The sequence below is a fragment of the Protopterus annectens genome, chromosome 2.part1 (genome assembly GCF_019279795.1).
Source record: "Protopterus annectens isolate FY-2018-M chromosome 2.part1, PAN1.0, whole genome shotgun sequence".
Classification (NCBI taxonomy): domain Eukaryota; kingdom Metazoa; phylum Chordata; order Ceratodontiformes; family Protopteridae; genus Protopterus; species Protopterus annectens.
The window spans coordinates 1,447,206,119-1,447,232,776 of NC_056729.1; the positions used below are offsets into that span (position 1 = coordinate 1,447,206,119).

General features: G+C 37.1%; 1 protein-coding gene across 4 annotated transcripts in view; it reads left to right on the forward strand.

Moving 5' to 3' along the window:
• Positions 1-26,658, forward strand: part of HTT (huntingtin) — a 4,811,037-nt gene that overhangs the window by 4,302,749 nt on the left and 481,630 nt on the right. For all 4 annotated transcript variants that reach the window (XM_044062924.1, XM_044062926.1, XM_044062925.1 and 1 more), the window contains one exon: positions 14,370-14,509. In XM_044062924.1, coding sequence (XP_043918859.1) covers positions 14,370-14,509 — 140 coding nt within the window. The remainder of the gene's footprint in view (positions 1-14,369; positions 14,510-26,658) is intronic.

The window sequence follows — 26,658 nt, forward strand, 5'->3', positions numbered from 1 at the left end:
ATACAATAGTTTACAGACTAATTATCTAGTATTTACCCTTGACACACCAACCACTAATCAATAATGGTAAATTATAAAAAAATAAGCAGATATCTTCCCTAATCCAAGTCAAGTGCAACTTGGACCAGTGGATGGGGAGGCAGAAATTTACACCTGGTCTGGTACCTATGTCTCTAGTAGACAGTGGCAGCCTGCAAATGCTTACCATCCATGCCCAAGCCTAAATATACCATTTAAAATAACTCTAGGCTATCAAAACTTGTCATATACATTTGGGAAGCATGGCTAGGCTTGAAAAGACCCCTTTGGTCATTAGCCTAGTAATCACCTGGGAACTTATGAATGATTTAATTACTATTTTCTTTTACAGCATATTATCTTTCTGAATCTCAACCTTTTTTTTGTAACTTAAGTGAATGACAAGGAACATCTTATAAATGTAAGTACACAAACAATTGAATGAGTCATTGAAATGCAGTAAGCAGATCTGCTACATTGAGATAAAATCATATGTAAAGGGAAATAGTAAAATAAATGATTTTCCTTTATAGAGCCATTTAATAATTAATATGAATTAAAATTAATTAGATGATATGAGTAATAGCTACTACTCTTATTTGGTTTTCACTCCGTTATCTAATGGACATGGTAATGCACAATGAAAAGGATACTGGATTATCAAATACTAGCAGACTTGAGTGAGTTTTATTTATAAATTCTGCCTTTGTCACACCAGTCCTCTGTAACTCCTGTTTTTCGTATCTCATATTATGAAATTATTTGAATAGGCTAACATGGTGGGAAAATGGGAGTTTTGGCACCCTTGGTGTATGTGGTCTGTCTGCAGCACTTAAAAGCTGAAAATATCTAATGGCACTATGGTGCTTAATAGCAGAAGATTTCATAGGTTCATAGATGAACATTAGGTTATGTGCCTTAAAGGGTCAGTTTGAGCCTAGACAGTAAGACCTTGTATTTTGTATCTGTGATGTGAAGACCTTAATCATTATGCCAAACCCACCCCCTTGCTAATTGTTGACCACACTTTAGATTAACTATATATTGTAATAATTTTAACAGTTAATTTCATAATACTAGTGGAACTGATAATGACAGTGACAGTGGCAGTAAGAATAACTTTAGAAACGTTATGTGTTAATGTGCTTCTTCCCTACTTCATAATGAGTTATAACATTAAACTTTTTTTTTTTTTACACTTCAGTGTGCTTCACAAACATTAAAGTGTGCTCACAAGTAATGAGGAAAAAATTATTCATCAATGTCTCATACTTCTATTTTCTAGCTAGAACCTTTAAAAACAAGGAAAAGGAAGGCGTGTTGGCATTCTAACAACATCATAGATGATGTGCAAATGTAAACGAAGCAAAGAAGTGATCATATCTTTTATCATTTTTTAATAAGCATTTTAATAAGTTTATATATAGACTTAAATGTTAAGAAGACAGAAAGTAAAAGGAAGAATTGTGGAAGAGAAGGTTTCACCTACCAGGATATATGTAGACATAAATACTGGAGAAGAAAGATTTTGCAATGGTTGCACAAAAATAAAGGTAGGAAATATAGCTGAGGATATCATAACGTGTGCTAAAGTTGGAAACACGATTTGTTATTTCAGCCATGCTGACCATGCATATTATGATTGATACCATACAAAGTCGATAAAAGCATTTTGAATAGGAGCTTTTGAATGCTAATTTTATGATGCTGCATAAAATGGATATTAAATGAAATGTTAAATAGTTTTATTTTTGTTTAAAGAAATATATTTACTGCAGTAATTCAAAACTGACCTTGCAGAAGGAATTATAGAACTGATTTATTATTATAAATCTCAGGACTAGATGCTTTTGTTCATTATATAAATGTTCCTCCACAGTATAATAGACAATAATTTATGTATTTATGTGCAATATTTATGATATACTAGTTTATGAAACTGTGTGTTAACCACGCATATCTCTTCTTTTAGGTCATTAAATGTTTTTGTCTCTGTCTTTATTATCTCATTTCACTGACTTTAAATCATCTTCTTTCGGCTGTTCCCATTAGGGGTCGTCACAGCGGATCACCTGTTTCCATTTCATCCTGTCCTCTGCATCTTGCTCTGTCACACCAACCACCTGCATGTCCTCTCTCACCACATCCATAAACCTTATCTTAGGCCTTCCCCTTTTCCTGTTACCTGGCAGCTTCATCCTTAGCATCTTTTTCCCAATGTACTCAGCATCCCTCCTCAGCACATGTCCAAACCAGCATAACCTTGCCTCTCTGGCTTTGTCTCCAAACCTTCCAACTTGGGCTGAACCTCTAATATACTTATTCCTAATCCTGTCCACCCTCGTCACACCCAGTGCAAATCTTAACATCTTTAACTCTGCCACATCCAGCTCAAACTCCTGCCTTTTTGTCAATGCCACTGTCTCCAAACTATATAACTTAGCTGGTCTCACTACCCTCTTGTAGACCTTCCCTTTCACTCTTACTGGTACTCGTCTGTCACAGATCACTCCTTACTCTCTTCTCCACCCACTCCATCCTGCCTGTACTCTCTTCTTCACCTCTCTTCCACACTCACCGTTACTCTGAACTATTGACCCCAAGTATTAAAATTCATCCACCTTCGCCACCTCTACTCCTTGCTTCCTCACCATTCTTTTCTCCTCCCTCTCATTCACACACACATATTCTGTCTTAGTCCTGCTGACCTTCATTCCTCTTCTCTCTAGAGCATGTCTCCATCTCTCCAGGGTCTCCTCCACCTGTTCCCTACTCTCGCTACAGATCACAATGTCATCTGCAAACATCATAGTCCATGGGGACTCCTGTCTGATCTCGTCTGTCAACCTGTGCATCACCATTGCAAATAAGAAAGGGCTCAGAGCTGATCCTTGATGTAACCCCACCTCCACCTTAAACGCATCTGTCACTCCCACCGCAGACCTCACCGCTGTCACACTACCCTCGTACATATCCTGTACCACTCTTACATACTTCTCTGACACTCCTGACTTCCTCATACAATACCACAACTCCTCTCTAGGCAACCTGTCATATGCTTTCTCTAAGTCTACAAAAACACAATGGAACTCCTTCTGACATTCTCTGTACTTCTCCATCAACACTTTCAGAGCAAACATCGCATCTGTAGTGCTCTTTCCCAGCATGAAACCATACTTCTGTTCACTAATCATCACGTCCCTTCTTACCCTAGTTTCCACTACTCTTTCCTATAACTTCATGCTGTGACTGATCAATTTAATCCCTCTGTAGTTACTACAGCTCTGCACATCACCCTTATTACACTTTTTCTCCATTCCTCAGGCATCCTCTCACTTTCTAAGATTTCATTAAACAATCTGGTTAAAAACTCCACTGCCATTTCACCTAAACACCTCCATGCTTCCACAGGTATGTCATCTGGGGCCAACAGCCTTTCCATTCTTCATAGCTATCCTTACTTCATCCTTGCTAATCCATTGTACTTCATGATTCACTATCCCTACATCATCCAACCTTCTCTCCCTCTCATTCTCTTCATTCATCAACCCCTCAAAGTACTCTTTCCATCTCCTCAACACACACTCCTCGCTTGTGAGTATGTTTCCCTCATTATCCTTTATCAGCTTTACCTGCTGCACATCTTTCCTAGCTCGGTCCCTCTGTCTAGCCAATGAGTACAGGTCCTTTTCTCTCCCTCCTTAGTGTCCAACCTTTCATACAACTCTTCATTTGCCTTATCCTTAGCCTTCGCCACTTCTCTCTTTGCCATGCACCTCATCTCCTTATACTCTTGTCTACTTTCTTCATCTTTCTGACAATCCCACTTCTTCTTTGCCAACCTCTTTGCCTATATACTCTTCTGTACTTCCTCATTCCACCACCATGTCTCCTTGTCGTCCTTCCTCTGTCCCGATGTGATACCAAGCACCTTTCTAGCCGTCTCCCTTATTAGGTCTGCTATAGTTACCCAGTTATTTGGTAACTCTTCACTGCCACCCAGTGCCTGTCTTAACTCATCCCTGAACTCCACCTCACAATTACCCTTTTTCAATTTCCACCATTTGATCCTTGGTGCTGCCCTCACACTCCTCCTCCTCTTCTTGATCACCAGTGTCATCCTACAAACCACCAACCTATGCTGCCTAATTACACTTTCTCGGGTTACCACTTTACAGTTCCCACTCTCCTTCAAACTGGCCCTCCTACATAAGATATAATCCACCTTTAAATATAAAAAAAAAATATATAATATACTGAAACAGATTCAAGTATAGCACTGGGATTGGGTTCTGACTGAGGCAAAATGGGAGCAAAAGGTTACAAGGAAGGATGACAGATTAGTCATGGGTTTTCATGACTGTTATGTATTTTTAACAGGCAAGCACTTATTATATAGTTTAAGGTAATTGAATTGTAATTGGCAAATAGATTTTAAATGTAGAGTAACAGGAGGATAAAATATATACTTAAAGATGCAACACTGCAGCTGTATTGCATTCTGAATTTTCAAAAAATTCATTTTGATTACTGATTTAGCTGTATGATGATGTATTACTAGAGAAAGTATTAGTACAGTGATTACAATTGTTTCCATTTAGAATAAATATCAGCTTTTTAAGTATTATCACAAGGAAGTAACTTCAAGCATAACATAATCATTTTTTATGGTAAATCTGTTGACCATAGGATAAGATGATTGCATACATAAATATGATTGTAAATAGAGAAGTTTCCAAGGTACTTAGTTGTTTAATATAGGATTACAGAAGTTGTTCCAACCAATTCATATAAGGTTAGCTAGGCGCTTGATTAGGTTAGGTTGTCTAGATTGATAGTCAGGCGAGGAATGGAGGTATCCATGTAGAATATGTTGGTGTTTAGAATGGAGTTTATATTTAAGTTTAGCTTTAGATAAAATAGTAGAAAAGTCATACTCTTTTGTATGAAAGGAAAACTAAACTAAAATGTATTAAACAATAGCATGTACAATAGCATTTCAGACATTAGTCTGATAAATAAAGAAATAAGCAAGCAACAACAAAAAGCTAATTTCCAGCTCAAAATGTTAATTTAAGGATGTTCATCACTTTGATCACTGGTGCAATAGCCTTAGCTATATGGCAAGGATGTAAGAGCCAGCCAGCTTTCAGAGCTTCAGGGCACATTCCACGCACTCAAACTGTCAAGCAGCTCCTGCTGAGCTGACTAAAAGACAAGTTTGGGTGTGAAGCTCTTTAAAGCTTTACTGCCATTGAAGTGTGTGGTTCTCTGAGGCTTTCAAGGATCACTGGTTGGCTTGTACTTTCCTATGCTGGACAGATAAGTTTTCTTTGGGGAGACTTCCATTTTCTTTTTTTTTTGTTTTATCACCTTCCTCTTCAGAAAGGTTATTTCACAGCTAAGAGTATGATGTGTTAACGAACTGCATCGAGATTAACATACTTTTAATTGGAGCACTCGTTTCTGTCCATTTAAAAGTAGTGTAAAGTAACCAAAAAACATGTTTTCTGTGGAGAAATTGTTTTTCATTTCTTTTGTGGGGCTGGCATAGTGTTTTAAAGTGCTTTTTACTGTATTTTTTCTGTCAAAACAGTAACTTTAGTGTTTACTGGCAGTTGCTCATTGTCTTCTCCGGGAAAGAGACATCGTTTTCAGCTTGACCATGGAACAAAGTACTGGTCTCATGGTCAGTCCTTCATCCAGCTAGCAAAAGAAAAGTTAAGGAAACAGCCTTTGCCACCATAGCAGGCTAGCGGTTTGTCTCTGCTGTGGCCATTTGTTGTATGTCAGACCACTCATCTTTCATCATGGATCCCTTTGGTGTGGCACCTACAGACACATGGACCGGGGGTTATCCACTTCATCTACAGCTGATGGGAACTGCAGAGTGGGCAAGGGAGAATCACTTTTGCCATTCCTGAAATAGGAAACAGGAAGGTTTTCCTGTTGTCTCAATACTGAAGCCATCCCAGGGGCAGCAGGTGCTGTCGTTAGTAACATGATTGGACCCATTTTTCCTGTCAAAAAACAGTAAACCAACCATGTATTTACTCCTCTTACTCAACTTTCTTTGGATAGAAGTAGTTTACTGGGTCTGGCTCAGGGTTAAATTCGGCTATTGCTCCTTCTTGTAAGGTACTGTCTGGTAAAAGAAGAAAGAATTTCTCTTTTCCTGAAGAGATTCAAGATTCTAAATCTGAACAGGAAGATTCAGGGATCGATACAGTGTTTTTTCCTCAGATTTCTGAGTCAGACTCTGAGAGGAGCTCAGTGTCTGATTCTACCTGTGGAGGTTTCTCTTTCTCTAAGACTGCTGCTAGAATGTGCCAGTGTTTTTAGTGGGAGAAAACTAAGGTTTCAAGGTCTCAGAAAATACTGAGTTGTTACAGAATGATTTTCGAGGATCAATACCCATTTCTCCTCTTCTGTCTGCTTTATAGGATGTGTGTTACTACCTGCAGTTTTTCTAATAGTCAGCCAGCTGCCCTAAAAAAGGCAGATAGTATGTATAAAATTCCTCAGTCTTTTACATTTTATACACTATTCCCAAACCTGACCCAGCAGCTATAGCTTTAGTTGATCTACAACTGCTAAGCACTTAGTTAATTATAATCCTACTGTTTCTGATAAGGATGGGAAAATCATGTAGGTATTGGAAAAAAAATGCGTATACCTCTACAAATGTGATTTTTTTTCAGAATTTTGAATTGTCAGGCTCGTATGTTATGTTTGTTTTGACAAATTGTGAAAGTAATCAGGGTTGTTTTATCTGCAGTTTCTTCTTGTCAGGAAGAATATGCTTTAAATAACTTACTTTTCTTGTTTTGCACAGATCACTACTCATTGTTTGTAGTGTGTGTATGACTCTGTTTATGCTTCTTCTGGGACTATGGCCACTAGTACTATTACAGAGGCTTGTATGGCTTCATTCTGAGAACCTCCCTGGTTATGTTAAAAATGAGATTTTAAAAGTCTCCCTTGGATAGAGTTTTAGTGTTGGCCCCTTTGCTGCAGAGGTGACAAAAAGTGTGGTGAAATGCACAAGCCAATCCAGAGAATCTCTAAGATTTTTTAGCCCTCTTTTTACAAATTGTTCAAGAGATTTTCTTTCTCCTCATCTCATTTTGGCAAAAAAAAAAAAAGATTTAGGGAAGTCTGTTCAGAGAAGGGGTAATCTGTAAGACACATACCTGTCCCTTCAACATGTCCTGTTTATGTCTCAAGCATGGATGAAGTCCCTAGATCTGGTAATTCTAATGGTATTTGTTCTGCAGATTTGCGGAAGGTCTGTCGCAGCAACATCCAGGGATGCCTTGTATGTCAGGCTTTGATCGCCCCTCAACAGTTTGAAGAAGACAGGGTAGAAGGATAGGGCTTTTAGGCAACCCTCATAGGGCATGTTGGTTATGCCCTATGTGTGTGTGTGTGTGTGTGTGTGTGTGTGTGTGTGTGTGTGTGTGTGTATATATATATATATATATATATATATATATATATATATATTTATGTGTATATATATATATATATATATATATATATATATATATATATATATAAAACATTTTTTTTTGTTGTTGTTGAGGGACCTCTGTGAACATTCCAGTTGTTGCATGTGCCTGTTCAGGTACATACTGAAGGAGACATTGTACTCCGTGATTGGTCTGATGACGGACAAATACAGTGTAACAGTGACTTCCTTGGACCTGGATACCATACCCTTTGCTTATAAGATGCACAACACAGAGTGATTTTCTTACCGTCACAGACACTTGATGGTTGAAGGCCAGTTTGCTATCTACATGCATTCCCAAATCCCTGACTACTGGGTCTACTGCTAGGGATGTGTTATTAATATAGTAGTTTCCAGGAGTAGTCAACTTCCCAAAGAATACCGTTATCCATTTCTTGGCAATGAGTTTTAGACTACAATGCATTGCCAAGTCCTCTTAATGTAAAACCCCACTACAATTAGCCCAAAACAAATGCTATCAAGACAGTCAAACAAATTCACTAGAAGCACTTTGTAAGTGACTATAAACCGGAAGTTTTAATGGATTAAATTGTGGCAACAAAAGAAGATATTTAATTAAATGTCTAGAATTAAGTAAAGGTGGCATATGTTTGCAAGGGACTCATTTGGTTGAGAAAAATATCCAGCTATTTAATAATGGTGATTATGGCATTAGAATGGTATCCTTTTTGAAATAGATAAGAGGCAAGATATTCTGTGGAGAAAATCTCAGATCATCCATAAGATTAATGACAATGAATCTAAAGGGATGTATTCTATAGTTTGCACTGAATTTAGTAAGAGGTTTTACACCAAAGCTGTTTTTACCATATACTGTGTGTGGATAGCCACGGTGGTACAGCGGTAGCGTTGTTGTCTCACAGCAAGAGGTTCTCCTGTTCGATTCGTGGCTGGAGTGCCTTCTGTGCGGAGTCTGCATGTCCTCCCCATGGTCGAGTGGCCTCCGAAAGACATGCGTGAATGGGCATGTCTTCGCTGAAGGTTGGGCATCGGGCTGGCAACTCGGCACCATAAAAAAATCTACTTCCAATCATTAGTGGACCGGAGTTCTGCTGTGGTGACCCCTAACCGAGAAAAGCTGAAAAGACAAAGAACAACTGTGTGTGGATGTGAAAATTGCCAGGGAAAATGTGGAGATTTTACAGTTACTGGAAAGACAGTCTTGTAGCTACCTCAGTAAAAATCCTTAATAAATTGACCGAAAATCTTAGATATGTAGCTATTATAGTTGAAAGTAACTTGCTTTTTCTCACATTACTCATCTGTTTTTAGAACCCAGTCACTCTTCGATAAAGTATATATTTCCTACACTTAATAAACGGCGTTAAAAAATGTTAACTCTACCATCTGTCTTCTCTCTTATCTCAGTATGAAATGTATGACTATTTCATTGATTCAAGAAAGTACCACCTTACATTTGAAGTACCATCTTATATATTACTAAATTAGAGGATTTAAAATGTATTTTATTGAATAAATGTAATATATGCATTTCAAGAACAATGAGGCAGTTAATGAGCTTATATTATGGACTCTTTTAAAGTTCATAATAATAGATAGGTGGCTAGAAGGTATCACAATAAAATCAAAGAATGTGACAGTGACATCTGAAAAAATACAGGAGGAATTACAAAAAGAAAAAAAACTCAAAAAAAAAACCAAAAAAAAAAAACTGTAAAATACTATGAAATAATGCTAAACCACCAGATGACTACACATTATCATTTCATAGTATCATTTTCTTATTTTTTTTTTATCCAACATGGGGTGTAATTTTAATATTCACGAATATTCATGAATGTATTAATTTATTCAGTTTGTCAGCCTTTCATTGGTGGGCAACCTGTATATATTGTGCTATGTTTGGTTTCACCAGAATTACTCTGATGAAGTCTGTTTACTAAAGTTTTAATACAAAAGCACTCAGTGTTTAATAAATTGTGTTACAGTTATGACTGTGATTTCCTATTTTTTTTATCATTCATTTCAAGCCTAGCCGATTCATCCCAATGTAATACCAAAGATATGCTAGTCAATACCCAGGATTGCATTTAGTAATGGCTGCCCATGTCCACGAGGATTGTGGGTGCTATCACAGATAAGAATTTATGGTGTCCCATCCACTTGTCCGGATTCCTCTTGAACAGTGTCATAGAGGTTCTCTGCTTCACATGAATTCCAAAGATGCGGCAATTTCTGGGAGACAAATCTGACCCTTCAGCATGTCCTGTTTAAGTCGCAGGCCATATTTAGATCATTGGAATGGGTAGCTGTAGTCGCGTTTGATTTACGGATATGCAGCAAGTTCATTCGGTTTGGATCTGAGATTGCTCTTTAAGCCAGGCATAAGTCTCCCCTTAGAAGTCTGTACAATACAGAGTATAGTGACAGGGACTTCATTTGGTCTGTGTATGGCATGTGTTGGTTTCTCTTGATCTTCTTTGTTAGAAACCTCTGAGGTTCCTCCACTTGCTGCAGGTGCTTTGTATGGTACATGCAGAATGGGGTGTTATGCTCAATTATGGGCCAGATTAGTACCAAGTATAAAGGGGTTATAACCTCCCTTGCTCTCAAGGCGATGCCTTTACTAATCAAGTGTGCTATGTAGAAAGCCTCTCTTACTATAGTTGACACTTGGAGGTCGAAGTTAAGGTTGCAGTCTGCTTGTGATCCCAGATCCCTTACCACTTTGTGGGTACATAGGGTATTGTTGATTTGATGATGTAAAGGGACATTGTTTGTGCCAAAGGGAATGATGATGCATTTCTTTTTATTCCGTTTGAGACTGTGAGTATGACACCAGTCATTGTTCTGAGGAAGACCCTCCTGGAGTATACTGGCATCATTTGGAGATTCAGTAATTGCACCCAGTTTGCAGTCATCCTCAAACTTGGTCAGCCACAACCCCTTAGTTTTGGCGTGAAGTTCTGAGAAGTATATACCAAACAGTAGGGGGCCCAACACTGATCCCTGTGGCATCCCGCTGATGCTATACTGCCTCAACAGACCCAAGTCAACAATGTTGACAGGAGAAACAAGGGTAGTCCAACTGTCCATAATGCTAGTTTGAAGAACTGTTATCACAAAGGGAGGGCTTTTCAGGACTGCTCGAGGAGGAGCTCAGTGGATGGATATTTCTGACGGGGTTTTTTGCTGGTGGTTTAATAGGTTACAGCTCACTAGCAGCACTTCTTTGACCAGAAAAGTACTTAGGATGAGGGCTACACTAATGTGCTCCACCTTTATCTAAAGGAAAAATCATTGAATTTATCTGTCCGGCTGTGGCGCACAGTTGTATGCAGTGTGTGATGCTGTGTAATGTGCAAACAGTTCAAACACAGGGCTTAAATACCAGAAGCTATAAACCTGAAAAAAAAGTTTAAAAAGGTTCAAAAGGACCAGTGAGGATGCTTACTCCAAGCCCTAGACCAACCACCCTTCACCAGACAGTTTCAGTCAGCACACTTCTCTCACTAGAGTGCAGAAGGACCCTTTCCCATCAAAGATGGCCTGGAAAATGTGCTCAGAACAAACCGCCACTAAAAACTGACCCAGATGCAGCAAACCTGTATGTGGACTGTGCTACTGCTACCCTAGTTTTGGCAGGAAATACTAGAGAGTGTTTAACACAGCAGAAAAATGGCAGTGAGACACTAAAAAAGTTTATTTGGCACAAACAAGAAATAAATTCTGGATAAAAAAAATCACTATAATATGAATCCATTCATTCATTCACTCATTCAATAATATTTTTTTTTTAAATCTCATTGAAGAAGCCTCACAGTTAACTTAAAATGGAATGGGATTTATTTCATTTGAAAAGAGTTTAATGCTCATAAAGGTGACACTATTGCCGTAAGTTTTTTATTTATTATGATCAATGGTTTTATTGATAGTGAAAATATTGATAAAAAATTTGGAAAATATTGATCTTTTTCCTTTGGTACCCAGCGAAACCTAAAACGTCCTATAATAACCACATCAGATACAGGGAAATGGGAGCATAGGATTTCTAGACCAAGAGTCTTATGCACTAGCAGCAGTACCTGGTATAATAATACAGTGGTTAGACTCCCTCATATAATAGTGGAATACATACATGATCATATTATTTCAAAGTAAGCCCAAAGAAAATTGTGCAAGAAGCTTGAAATTATAAACAGTAACTTTGTTTAGGTTTTGAACAATTGCTAGGTTGAAACAATACAAAATAATTAAATTATTTTAATATAAACACATTATTAAAGATATTTAGAAAGTATATCTGCAGAACTCTTTTTACTTAAAAAATGAAGTTTTTAGCCTTTCCTAGGACATCAAAGGTTGTGGTTTGGTGTTATGGGTAAGGTGTTTACCTCACAGATACAAGGTACAGAGTGTAATTCTCACCTATGAAAGGGAAATTAGAGAGGATTAAAATGGTCCATAATGGCTACTAGCCTAGTACTTAGGGTCTATATTAGATGAGCGACCGTTCAGATGTTCGAATCATAGATGGTTGACATCATATGATCGAACGTCGGAAAGGTCGAAGGTGAAAGTCAACGGCTTTTCACGTGCAGAATGGGAAATTTTCCCTTTCTGCACTGAAGTGCGTTCTCAGAGTTGGTATATTTAAGTAGGGGGGTGTGGGGGGCGCAGGGGGGGGCTTGCCCTCCTGCTCAGAGCGGTAAGGTAAGTTTTTTTTTTGTTTTTCTTTTTGTTTTTTTTTAATTATATAGTCGATGTTTTGAACTTGGCTCATATGAGTTCGCTCATGTGAGGTTCGAAGTTTTGAAACTTAGACTATATAATATAGCCCCTTGTACTTACTATGAATTTACAGTGGGATTCAGAAAGTCAAAACTTCATTGAGGTGGAGGTGTTGAAAAATAGTGTATTAAAATGGTATGATTGTTTAGATCAATGTACTTTAATCTTAAGTATAAATAATTTAGATGCCTGATGTTCTCTACTAATTAATTATATAAGAGAAAGATGATAAAAGGAAAACTATACCCAATCTCTATGATGACTATGAAATATCAATTATTAAAGGTGAAACATCATAAAAAAAGTTTATCTAAATTGTATAAGTATATTTTGAATAACAACATGAATTAAAAAATGGAATTTCCTTGGTTTTTGTGGCATAAGTAAATATAAAAAACTTGAGAACAAAACTGTATTACTGAAATCAGTTGGATTCATTTCTTCTAGTACATACTAGAAGTCATTTATGTGGAAGTACTCGTGTGTAATTTGTTATTGTAAATAAAATATCTGAAGTCAACAAAACAAACACCTCAGTATGCTGGAGATGTAAAAAAAGTAGTTAAGGCTGTGTGGAGACACATGTTTTCTGAGTGTGATGCACTGGAGATTTCTTGGGGAGATAAGCTGACGACTTTTTAAGGGGATGTGGGCAGGTAACAAGAACAAGTATGTAATGATTGTACCTTTTCCAAAATAAATTAATAATAACCAGTATGTAATGTTTTAGAGTTTGTTAGCAGTTACCAGGAAAGTAATCACATGGAAATAGAAATTTGAGTGTGACCCTTTGTTTAATGATTTTTTTTTTTTAGAATTAGCCACAAATTATGTAAAAAAAGAGAAAGATAAAAAAAACTAAGATCAATAAAAAATAGCGTTACTTTTGGATGTTGGAATAAGTTAGAAATGAATATTGGTGTTTGTAGAATTGCTTATTGACAACTGAAATTTTATGTAGTATTTCTGAAAATTGTGATTTGATTATTTGCCTTATTTTGTATATCTTGTATACAAGTTTAAAATCTAACTAAAAAATAGGAGAAAAGAGAGAAGGATGTTTTATTTCATTCCTTATGGATTTTCAGTATTAAATCTTCAACAAAAGTTCTTGTCTTTAGCTACATATTATTAATGCTGATCCATTGTAACCTAACCAGGTAATTTATTTATTTATGTACTTATTTGACATTTGTTGACCAGGTTGGTCTGACTGAGTGCCCATTTTCAGCAGAGACCCAAGGAGAAAAGCTCCAGGTTAAGAACAATACAATGTAGAAGTAGTTTATAAAAATATTTCAGAATAAAAATAAGATTGAGATACAGTAATAAATGAAGATTAGCTGCAGATTAATACATTGCAATGTAGAGATAAATATTAGAGTACAATTAAAGTGTGATACAGAAAACAAAGTAAGCAGCTATACAATGTATAGTGGAAGTCATCAGGCTAGGAAATATTGGGTATCTGGGTATTAACTTACTGTATAAGTAAAGGTAGTTATCTGACATTGAAGCAAGTTGTTTGAAGAAGATGTGTGAAATCTTTTCATGTTAGGTTTTTTAGGAGTACAGTTGGGGGGGCGCTGAAAGTTATAGTTAGAAAGTATGGGAAGGAAATAAATAGGAAATTGTAATGTTGTTAGAGTGAGCTTCAAAAAGAAGGGAAAAAAACACTGAGTCTAGGCTGAGGTTTAAGTAGGAGAGATCATATGGGAGAGTAAAGAAACCAGAGGGAGTATATGGTAATAGAGAGAATAGATGAGATGAGTAAGTAGTGGAAAGAGGGGGGGTACATAGGGGGGGGGGTTGAGAAATAGAACAGAGGGGGGAGGGGGATAAGGTATGGTACAAGTACTGTCCTTTTGCAGAAATGTCAGGTACTTCTCAAATTCTGCAGGACATTACTTATAAAATATATCTGTTCCCAACTTCTAAACTAAAATTAGATTGAGACTTTAAATGCCTGTATTGTGTCATATGGATCATATTCCATATGTCAGAATGATGAAATGATTTGTTTGAAATGTATAACATAAATATTTTTGATACATTAATATCTTAGGTTTGGAAGGAAACTGAGCATCATCAGAGGTATTGTCGAGCGAGAAATCCAGGTATTTGTTTCAAGAAGAGACAGTGCTGCGACTCATCACCCCTATCAGGCTTGGGACCCTGTTCCTTCATTATCTCCTGCCATTTCAGGTATTTTTTTAGTTACTCAAACAAGTCATGTTGAAGAGTCAGAGACGCTTGTAAACTGTGTATGTGATAACATGCCATCATTTTTTTCTTGATTTTCAAACCTCAGAGTCCATAGGTACAGTCGGTACAAACTTGTATGAAGATGAAGATGGGAATATACATAGAGGTTTCTGATCGTATGTTCAGAAATTATTTCAGAGTGTTAATTTCTGAGGCAGTCACACATAGGTTTCATATGTAAAACTTTGGCAGTATCCAAGGTCTGATGATAATAAGCCTTTCTCTGTAGAGGAAGAATTCCCTCCTAAGCCTAAACAAGAAAATCAAAAATCTTGTAAAGTCTTCGAAAACAAATTACAAAACTAAAATCGTATCCTAGCAAAGGATAATCATAATGCATTCTTTATCTACATCCAAAGTCCAAAAGGGAATGCCCAACTATGTGCTGAACTGGTTGTAGATGGGATCACTCATACTACACCGGAATGTTTTGCCAGCTTGCTAGCTGACAGATTCAGCACAAAATTCACTCTCTATCCCTACCTACCATGTCCCTAAGCATACCTGACACCAACCTTCTGCCTAGAGAACAGATCATATCTGTGCTTACCAAGGCCAAAACACAGCCTGAGTGGGACCAGATACTATCCCAGGTTGTTTTCTAATCAATCTAAAACAAGACCTAGCAGAGACCCACTTGGTGTTCTCTTTAATCATAGCTTGAAAACTGACTGTTTCTGCAGAACGGAGAACTGCAACAATAATCCCCCTGCACAAAGGGGGCCTATCACCTGACTCTGGGAACTACAGAACCATAAGTCTACCCAGCCTCATGAGCAAGGCCATGGAAAGAGTTATCATGAACCTTAACAAGGACATAGGCAACCTCCAAATGCTGGATCCAACCCAGTTTGGCTTCATTAAGGGTAGATCATGCTTATTAAACCTGGAAGATGTAGATCAGAGTGCAAGTGCTATGTGCTGTATCTTTAAGAAGCACGTCAAAGACTGAGCGTGCAGGTATAAATGTTAAGCAGGTGCCATTCCTAAGTGCCATTTTGAGAGTGCAGCCAGAGAGCATGTATGATTACAGCAGTTAGTTTTTATGTAAGTTACTTAAGTTAAAGTCAGTAAACTTCTATTGTGATGTGTTTGTATAAAATAAAGCTTCTTGAACAGAACCCACAAAGACTCTTCTATTGTTTCCAAAGTAGGAGAGTGACATGATGTCAGAACCGGGATTAAAGAGATAAGATTTGGAGCCATGAGGTACAGAGATGACCGTGAAGGTAAACTAAAAGAAACACTCATGAAAAAGAGCCAGAAAAGAAGCAAAGGTAATGAGAATATGCACAAACTACCCATTTCATAAAAAGGACAAAACAAGGCATTACAAGGGTACAAAACACATTATTAAACAAACAGGAGGCATAAAAGGCTTATTAACTAATGGAAATGTTTAAAGTAAAGGTGTTTGATGAAACGATTAGCAGAAAAGTAAAACGAGCATGTTTAAAGCAAAACGGGCATGTTTAGAGTAAAACAAACACAAAAGTACAATGGGCATGAAAAGAGATTGAACAAGCATAATGAATACAATAAGTGCAAAAAGGGGCACATTACATGTAAATTATGCAAGATGACTGCATGTTTTTTGACAAAGTGCTGTGTTTTGACATAACTACAGCTTCATATTGTATCAATACCATATTCATGGGTGACTTTAATTACCTCACTATTAACTGGGAATCCTATACGTCATCAAATGTACATGCATAGAGATTCTTGGATTCTGTAAACACAAACTCCCTGGATCAGATGGTCAGTACACCAACCAGGGGTGCAGCCATACTGATCCGGTCCTCACTAATATGGGGGAGTGCTGCACACCCTCTACTGTAATGCCTTCCCTGGTAAGGTCAGACCACAAAATGGTCTCTTTTGAAGTAAAAATAAAACCTGGACCCCCAGCTCAACCGGGAATATTCAGGAACTATTAAGGCTAAGCTCCTGCTATTAAGAGAAAACCTGGCAAAATTTCAGGACCCTATAAACCCTGAGAACACTTCTGCTTATGCAGAACTTTTCACAGAAACCCTGTATAAGCATGTTAATAACTACATAGAAGCAGCTGTACCCACCAGGAAGAAGTACAGAACTAACTCAAAAAACAAGCCACCCTGGTGGAATCACAAAATCAATCAGATGTATAACAGGAGGAAGAAAATTATGGCAAAAATTAGAAGGTATATCACCCAGAAGGATAAAAGCACTCTCATCAAATTAAAACAACTCAGAGGACAAATAAAGTCTACCAAAGCCAAATTTGAAGTAAGTTTGGCTTCCCAGACCAAGGACAACCACAAAGCATTGTTTAGCTATGTCTGCAACCTCAAAGGCAATATACAATTGTGTGGAGAGGCAATTGTAAATGGAGCCACCTATACTGAGCCAGAAGATATAGCAAACCTCCTGGCTGATAAATTCAGCTCCAACTTTACCCCTCTCCCCCCGTCAACCCTCCCTCGGGAAATATCATCAAATATCACTCCCCCTACTATCACTAGGGAACAGTTCCTTAATGCTGTCTATAAGACCAAAAATACTGTGTCAATGGGCCCAGACAATATTCCAGGATGTTTTTTAAATACCATGAAACATGACCTATCATGGCCTCTGGAATTACTATTTAACTATAGCCTGCAAACAGGCTTTGTGCCTCATGAATGGAGAAGGGCAGCAGTCATCCCTCTGCAGAAAAGGTGGGCCAACTACAGACCCATAAGTCTCACTAGTCTTATATGTCAAGCTATGGAAAGAATTGTCATAGAGATGATCAGTAGAGATATAGTAAACCTCCAGACAGTGGACCCAACCCAGTTTGGTTTCATCAAGGGCAGATCATGCCTACTCAACCTGGTGGACTTCTTTGAGAAGGTCACCAAAGCAATGGATGAGGGTAAAATCGTTCACACTGCCTACCTTAGCCTGGCCAAAGCATTTGACACAATACCCCACTCGGGCATTGTTGACAAACTCAAAAGGTGAGGTACAAACCCGTATGTCACCCAGTGGATAGCCAACTGGCTCACAGACAGGACCCATGAAGTTAGAACTGGGGAGTCCACCTCTACAAAGAGGCCAGTCACAAGTGGAGTTCCTCAGGAATCAGTCCTTGGACTGCTCCTTTTTGGCATTTACTTCTCAGAAGTCAAGGCCAATGTCAGTGGTCTCGGGCTGACTAAATTTGCAGATGATTGCAAATTAGGAGCTGTCATTGAATCTCACTTGAAAACAAATGTTCTACAGGAGGGGCTGACACAGACAAATAACTGGTGTCAGAGCCATGGACTAAAACTAAATGCCAAGAAATGCATAGTAGTATCTTTTGGGAAGTCATCCATCCCTGGTAACTGTCATATTGACCACACACCCCTTAGAGTTGGCTCAGTAGTTAGGAACACACATAGATAGTAATCTAGCCATGGATCATCACGTGTCTACAGTACTGAGGAAATCATTCTATGTTGCACAACTTATAAACAAAGGTAAGGCATCTAAGTCCATGGAAGTCATTGTTCCACTGTATTCAGCATTCATCAGACCTATCGTTGAGTACAATGCACCCTTTGGTATGTACCTAACCAGGCATATCCTACAACTGGAACATCCACAGAGGTTCCTCACTAAAAGAATACAGGGTGCAAGTAATATGTCCTGTGCAGACCGTCTCAAGGCCCTATCCCTGTAGGCTTTTGAGGGGAATCTATGCCTGGCATATAGGGCATTGTCAGACACCACTCTGATGGACCTGCTGCATATCCACAAAACAAACAGTACCAGAATTACCCATTCTAAAAACTTAAACCTTACCTGCTGGAGAGAGAGGTATGTATCCCAGAGACTACCCCGTCTATGGATCAGGCTCCCCATCCATGTGAAGCATAGTTCTTCCCTAACCCAATTCAAGTGCAACTTGGACAATTGGATTGGAAACAGAAAATTCATTCCTGGTTTGGCACCTATGCCTCTCATGTAAACAGGTAACCTGTAAATGGTTCATCTCCCAGGCCCATGATTACACTTATCAAGGGTATCAGAACTTGTCAGAGATTTGGGATGCATGGCTAGGCTTAAAAAGGCCCTTGTGGTCGTTAGCCTAGTAAATACCTGCAACCCTATCAAGGTCATAACTAAAGTTATTCGAAGTATGTCAAAGTGTGTAAAAGTCCTTACATTATGTGCTTATTACTGTGCATGTATTTCGAAGAGTCATTTGTGTGCTAAGTGCAACTATTTTGTGAAGTGCAGTCAAAGTATAGCCATTTCAAAAAGTTTCCTGTGCTGGGTGTGTCTGTTTGCAAAGTGCCGCCATTATAGAGTGTTCCTTCCACTGTAGAGAATTGCCTAGAAAAGTACCGCCATTTTGGAGAAGTTTCAGTATGTAGTGTACTGTTTATTTGCAAAGTGCCATTACTTTGAAATGTTATTGACTCTGAACTTCTCCTGCCCAGTTCATTTGCATCGTGCAGTTATTTGACGGGTTTCTTATACTGATAAGAGGTGATTTCATGCAACACAGTAATGTCAGGAGTATTACCGAGCCCAAGAGAGACTTATTTCATAAAGTTCAGTTATACAGAGGCTCGTTGTCCTATTGAGCAAAGTTACAAGTAGTAGTGGCATAAATTTCTGGCATATGTGTATGTGTCCGTGCTTATATACAAAACCCTTCACTGGTATGTGTTAATATGGCAGGTGGATTTTGAAAGCCCTTACCTCTTTTATTTGATCAGAATATTGCAGAGAATTGGAGAATATTTAAGCAAGAGTACAATATTTTTATACAAGCAGCTTATTCAGATAAAGATTCACACACCAAGGCATTAATTTTGCTAAACTTAGCTGGGTCATATTACATAGAAAGAGAATGTTCATTTGTGTAGGCACCAGCAGTGTATGAAGGAGAAGGTGAAAACCATCATATTGTTGTACAGGATGAGTCAAGGGAAGACCCCGAGTGTTTGAAGTGCAAGTTCAGAGAAATGTGTAACTCCCAGACAGATATTACAGTGGAGAGGCATTTGTTTAACACAAGAGATCAGAAACCATGGGAAACTTTTGCAGCTTATATAACTGGTCTGAGAAACAAGGCTAAAACTTGTGGGTTTGGTGACTTAAAGACAAGTTAATAAAGGGCAAGCTCATGTGTGGTATTCATAGTGCTGCTTTGAGAAAGATCTTGTTTCGTAATAGTGATTTAACATTGAGTAAAACCATAGAGACATAGAGATTAGCCAAATCCATAAAGTGACAGAAAAACACATGTATGCTTGCAAGTGACAAGAATATGGTTTCAGCAGGCTTCAGAGCAAATGTAGACAACATGCAGCACGTGGTAAACAGAAGTAGACGTACTATGTATATGGCAGCCACAACCCCTGCTGGCTCATCAAGAAACCTATGCAGTTTTCCAGTAAATTCTAAGACCAGTTCAGTTAGAGGAACATGTTCCTCAGTGGAGTACAAGTATGAATCAGCAAAACCCAAGTCCAGCTTTATTGTTAACTATCGCAATTGTGGTGCAAATCTTGAGTCTAAAAGAGAGAAATGCTTAGCATTTGGTCAGCAATGTAACAAATGGAACCATTTCCAAAAAGTTTGCAAATCAGGTAAATTTCATGCAGTTGTAAAGAAAGGTCACACAAAAAAGCAGGTTCAGCAAGTAGACGCAGCAGGAGCTTTCTATATGGACGGTCTATCAATAATTTGTGAAAGAGTTGATGTAGTGAATTTATTGGCAAAGAGCGAAGTGTTGTGTACTATCCAGATCAATGGTAAATCCACAGAGCTTAAAGTAAGCACAGGTTCAAAGTGTAATATTATATCAGCAGACACATTTGCTAGAGTGAGAACTAATGAGCAACTCAGTGTGGCCAATAGTGTGAAACTTGTTGCTTATGGAGGTGAAGACATTCAAAACAAAAGCTCAGTGATGCTTTTATGTTATTTGGCCAAGAACTGTAACAACTTGTTATTCTATGCAGTCAGAACACCAGTACAGTCTTTACTGGGTCTCAAAGATAGTTTCAGAATGAATCTGCTTTTTTCTTTTCTTTACCAAAGAAGTTCATCACATAAGTGCATCTCCTAGTTCTAAGTTTTCTGAAGTCATTTTCTCAGAGTATGCTGATGTTGTTGAGGACAGGTCTGGAAAACTTTAAATAGTGTATACCATGAAGTTAGACCCAGAGGTCAATCCAGTAATTAGGTGAGCAAGAAAAGTTCTGATGTCTGTACAGGATAAAGTTAAGGCTCATATTTGCAAAATGGCATAGTAAGGTGTAATTTGTGCAGTTACAGAACCAAATGAATGGGTATCGTCTATGGTAGCAGCTCACAAAAAAGGCTCAGACAAAGTCAGAATATGCATTGACCCAAGAGATTTGAACAAAGAATTGAAAAGACCATATCATCCAATGCGCACAGTTGAAGAGGTTGCAGTCGTAATACCAAATGCCACTGTTTTTTTCAGTCTTGGATGCAAAGAGTTCATTTTGGCAAGTGATGCTTTATTGCAAACCCTCATTACTAACCACTTTTGGTACTCAGTTTGGCAGATACAAATCTCTAAGGATGCCATTTGGAATAAATTCTGCAAGTGAAGTCTTTCGGCATGAAATGGAGCAAATATTTTCGGCTTATCCTTTTGCCATAATAGTCGATTTATTGGTTGGAGGCAGTGGTGACGCAGAGCATGACAGAAACCTAAAGAAAGTTCTAGACAGAGGACATGAAGTGAACTTGAAGCTTAATCCTCTGAAGTGCAAATTTAGACTCCCAGAAGTTAATATGCAAGTCATTTGTTTACTATTACTGTCTTGAGACCAGACCCGACCAAGCAAGCAGCCATTCTTTGAGATGTCAGCACCAGACAATGTTCATGCTCTAAAACATTTCTTAGGCATGGTCAGCTATTTAGAAAAAATGAAAGTTCCGTGTAGACAGACAAAATAGTTACTTTAATCACAAAAATAGAAACAATTTCAACTGAATGAGCGCTTTCGTCTGCCCAAAGCAGACTTCATCAGAATACTGAATCAAAGGTGCCTCTGATTTTTATACAGTTTTTGTTAAAAAGTTTAATTGATAAATGAATAGCTAATTAAACCTCTGAATTAGCTGAACAATTAAACAATTTTACAAGTTCATGTGAATTTAAAGAAAGACACTTTAAATGGGTAGGCTGTATGCCTAGTAAGGTTGCTTGGTTTACAAAAGCATTTTAAAATACCATTTAAAGTGCATCTTAAAGTGCATGTGTGCCTATAAAAATTTTATTGTATTTATAAATCAGTAGTATATTTGGTTTAAAATAATTACTGTAATTAAAATAATTTATATATAAACCTGAGGTGAATGTGAACTATTAAGAACTATGCACATAGAAAAAATAAATAAATAATCCATAACAAAAATATGTAGTAAAAATACGAACTGCTGTTTTAGTACAAAATGTCTAACTGTTTGTACCTAAAAATATAATTAGTTAAAAAACATACTATACAATTATGTTGTTAAAAATGTTAAAAAATTCTCATATGTCATTTTCATGCATAAAAATTCCATATAAATGTATGGTGTTATTATATATTTTGTGAATTAATTTATAGAAGTTGGTGAAACTTGTTTGTATATATACATAAATACAAAACAACTAGCACGGTAACAACTCTTGTCAATATTTGATGTGTTTAGTAACAGCAAACAAGTAGTCTACACCTGGGTACATAGATATATCCATATGGTATAATATTTTCAGATTTTTATAGAAGTCTTTTTATAATGTTAAAATCATAAAACCTTAATATATCAAGCTATGGGAAACAAAATGTTTAAACTCTAGCTGCTTTGTCTGTTAAAATTGCTTTAATATTGATATATTCATTGAGTCCCGGTGGGATATTCGATTTTAATCTCAGTTGCCATTTAATTTCCTTCTGCAGTAAAATATTTTTACTGTCACCTCCCCTGGGGTCTGTTTTGATGAGTTCCAAGATTCCAAACTTAAAATCTATGAAGCCAACACAATCAGTGGAATGTTTGTAAAGAGCGCTGGTCTCTTTTCTCTTTTTAATATCATTCACGTGTTCATAGATTCTCTCTCTAAAAGTCCTCTCGGTCTTACCCACGTAGAAGGAGGGACATTTAGTACAAATGGCTAGATATACTAGCATCCTACTACGACAGTTACCTTTGCAAAAGAAAATTTTACTATTTAAACCATTTTCAAGTTTTATTTCCTCGGTTTGATTAATGTATGGGCATTGTCTACACCTGCCACATTTGGTGCAACCTTTCTTTTTGTCAAATTTTGTATTCCCAGTTTCAAATAGTCTTTTGAAATTTGTAGCAGTCCTGAAAATGAATAAGGGTTTATTTCCAACTGTCTCATAAATCTCTTTATTGGTCTTAAAAATAGACCAATTATTTTCAAGAATATTAGTGAAACAGTCTGAGAATCCGTTGTATTCTACCATACAAGCACCCATATAATCCTTAACATTATTTAACTTACTCTCTTTCGGTGTAAACCTCTTACCCAACAATGGTATAAATTTGGTACCCCATCCTTGGTATACTTCTTCCAAAATTTCACCAACAAGTTGCCTCGGATATCCCCTTTCCAAAAATTTTTGCATTAAAAAAGAAAGAAAATTCATGATGTAAATCTTGATGTTCTGAGGTCATCCTCGCTATTCTGACTGCCTGTCCCTTAATAATACTTCTCTTTTGATGAAAGGGATGTTGGCTGTTGAATTGAAGATAGCTGTTACACCATGTATTTTTTCAAAAAATATTAGATTTGAAGCCTGTGACCTTTTTGCTTAGGGTAATGTCCAAATAACTTATACTGTTGTGGTGTTTCATGGGTGAAAGACAAAAAAGGTGTGGTTTGATTTATATATGCCATGAATTCACTCAAATCATCTGCATTATCATCCTCCCATAATAAAAAAATATCATCCAAAAATCTGAGATATATTTTTATATTTTTCATATACTGGCTGGAAAAGATGTATTCCTCTTCCCATTCAAGAAGAACCAAATTAGCATATATGGGGGCGCAAGCCGCCCCCATAGCCACTCCAGTAATCTGTTTATAATATTCCCCTTGGAATGTAATGAAATTATTGTCAAGAACTATTTCAGTCAATTCTAATATTAATTTCTTATTGTCCAAAGGGGACTTACAATATTTATGTACACAGTTCTCAAAGTATTCAAAACCCGTAGTTCTGGGTATGCAGGTAAAAAGATCCTTAACATCTATGGTGACAAATTTAACTGTGTCTGACCATAGATTGTCTGTAATTTTACCCAGAAAATCCCACGAATCTTGCACCAGATGTGTTTGGGTCTTAACAATTTCTTTCAATTGATGGTCAATAAAAACTGCTAAAGGGTGGGTTTTAGACTTTTTAGCTGAAACTATGGGGCGAAAGGGAGGTTTCAATATATTTTTGTGTATCTTTGGTATTCCAAAGATTTGAGGTATGTAAGGGTATGTTTGTTTCAAAAAATTGTATGTCTCTTTCCCAATTCTATTTTCTATAAAATATTCCTCCAGCAAACTATCTATTCTTCTATAGGCTATTTGAACCTCATTGTGAGACACTGTGGTGTAGGTTTTTTCATCCATCAATAAATCAGTTAAAACGTTGGTATAAGCTTCCTGATAATAAATCACCACCCCACCACCTTTGTCAGGTTGCATGAACCTCAGATTTGTCTCTTTCCTTAAATTTTCTAGTAGTGTTAACTCTTCTTCTTTCAAATTGTTAACTTTATACAACCCTTTTGTCCTTCCAAAAGTTTCGTAAATGTCATTAGTAACTATAGCCTCAAAAGTACTAATAACAGGATGTAATGGAGGGTTAAAAGTACTACTCCTAATGGGCATTTGAATTTTCTCAAGTTGCTCTGTTTCAGAATTTTCAGTTAATTTGTCATTGTTCACTGTTTTTTTGTGTTTGCAACTAATTTTCAAATTTAATTTCCAAAGAAATAGTTTTAACTCTAGTAATATATTTGCCAAGTCACCAAAAGTTGTCTTGACAAACTTAAAACCCCTTGAAAATAATTCAAAGTGTTGCTTTTCCAGTTTCAAATTTGTATAGTTATGTATTTTAAAACCCTTGTATACATAGGTGATGCCATTTTCCTCTATTTTAATGTCATCTATCTCCCTCTCCTCCCCCTGGTTCTCCAAGCAAAATCTGTCCCACCCATGTGTTCCTGTGGTCCTGGATCTGAGGGAATACGTTGTTTGTTCGCTAGTCTTTCTGATCTTCGGGGCCCTAAAAAAGTTTCAGTATCTTCATGAAAGGAATCCAATTCATCCAAATAACCATTTCTTGATTCAAATCTATCCTGAAATTCCACTCTCTTATTTCTTCCTGGGTCTTTTTTAGGCCCAGTTCTATGATTGGAAGTATTATTAACCTGGTTTTTCCACACCTTCTGAAATGGGGGGGGGGGGTAACTTTTACCCTTCTTGTACTGTTCCCTGTCCCTAGACAATTTACCTTGCTTCCTTAAATAAACCTTGTTGATCTTAATTTCAACTCTTTTTAAAATTTTAGTATATAAATTCTCATAGTCCTCAAACAGTAGGTCATTAACAATTTCATTCTGATAATCATTCACCTCTTTAAAAAGTTTCTTCAACTGCACTTTGTTGTATTTAATCAGTTTAGACATCAAAGTGAAACCACAGTCATCAAAAAAAGCTTGTAAATCAGTCAAAACATTTTCCGTATAATAAATACCAAAAGGGTATTTATAGAACCTCAGTCCCTGAGGGACTATTTTGTAAACCAAACATTGATGTAAATAATTATTGTCGATTTGTAAGCACTTGTATTTATACAATATTTTTTCAAAATTAAACAGTTTGTCTTTCAAAGTCATTTCCCGGTCTTTTACAGTGTTATCTTTGTGAACTTGAACTCCTTCATGGTCGGAATTAAAGTTAAATGTTTTATCAAAAGAAAACACTTTATCTAGAATATCCTTGTAACCAGAAGAATGACAATCTTTACCATCCACATACTGCCGCAATCTAACAGAGTTAGATGCCGCATTTTCAGTGGTCTGCGGATTGACATGCACAGTACCTTTATAATGTGTTGGTCTGGACAAACGGCAAGAATTGTTTCCATCATTCAGGGACTTGTCTCCAGAGTTAGAGTTGGTTTCTTCTCTTTCAAAAGAGTACCTATGGTTTTGCGCCTCTGCTCCTTCAGTCGTCTTCTTTCCACCATGACTCCGGTTACCCGAGCGTGGAGATGACGTCACCGGCTGCGCTGGAGCATTGCCTACGGTACTCGGATTGGTTCTCATCATTGTAGCAGGTTCCTCTTGCGAAAACAGTTCAATAAGCTTGGTAAGATCTCCACGCAATGTGGAGATTTCCTCTCTTAAACGGGATACCTCGCGTTGAGTTTCAAGTAGATTTATACTGTCATTAAACGGAATGTCCAAACCAACCATAGTTGAATCATTTAACGTTTTTTCCATAGTCAAGGCACCAAAAAGACACAGTAAAAAAGTTTAAAATTAACACCAAAGTGTCCAATTCTGTCTGTTGGCAAACACGGAACGTAACCAACCAAGTCACATAAAATATGTAGTACTCCACCAAGAAAAAATGAAAGTTCCGTGTAGACAGACAAAATAGTTACTTTAATCACAAAAATAGAAACAATTTCAACTGAATGAGCGCTTTCGTCTGCCCAAAGCAGACTTCATCAGAATACTGAATCAAAGGTGCCTCTGATTTTTATACAGTTTTTGTTAAAAAGTTTAATTGATAAATGAATAGCTAATTAAACCTGTGAATTAGCTGAACAATTAAACAATTTTACAATTTCATGTGAATTTAAAGAAAGACACTTTAAATGGGTAGGTTGTATGCCTAGTAAGGTTGCTTGGTTTACAAAAGCATTTTAAAATACCATTTAAAGTGCATCTTAAAGTGCATGTGTGCCTATAAAAATGTTATTGTATTTATAAATCAGTTGTATATTTGGTTTAAAATAATTACTGTAATTAAAATAATTTATATATAAACCTGAGGTGAATGT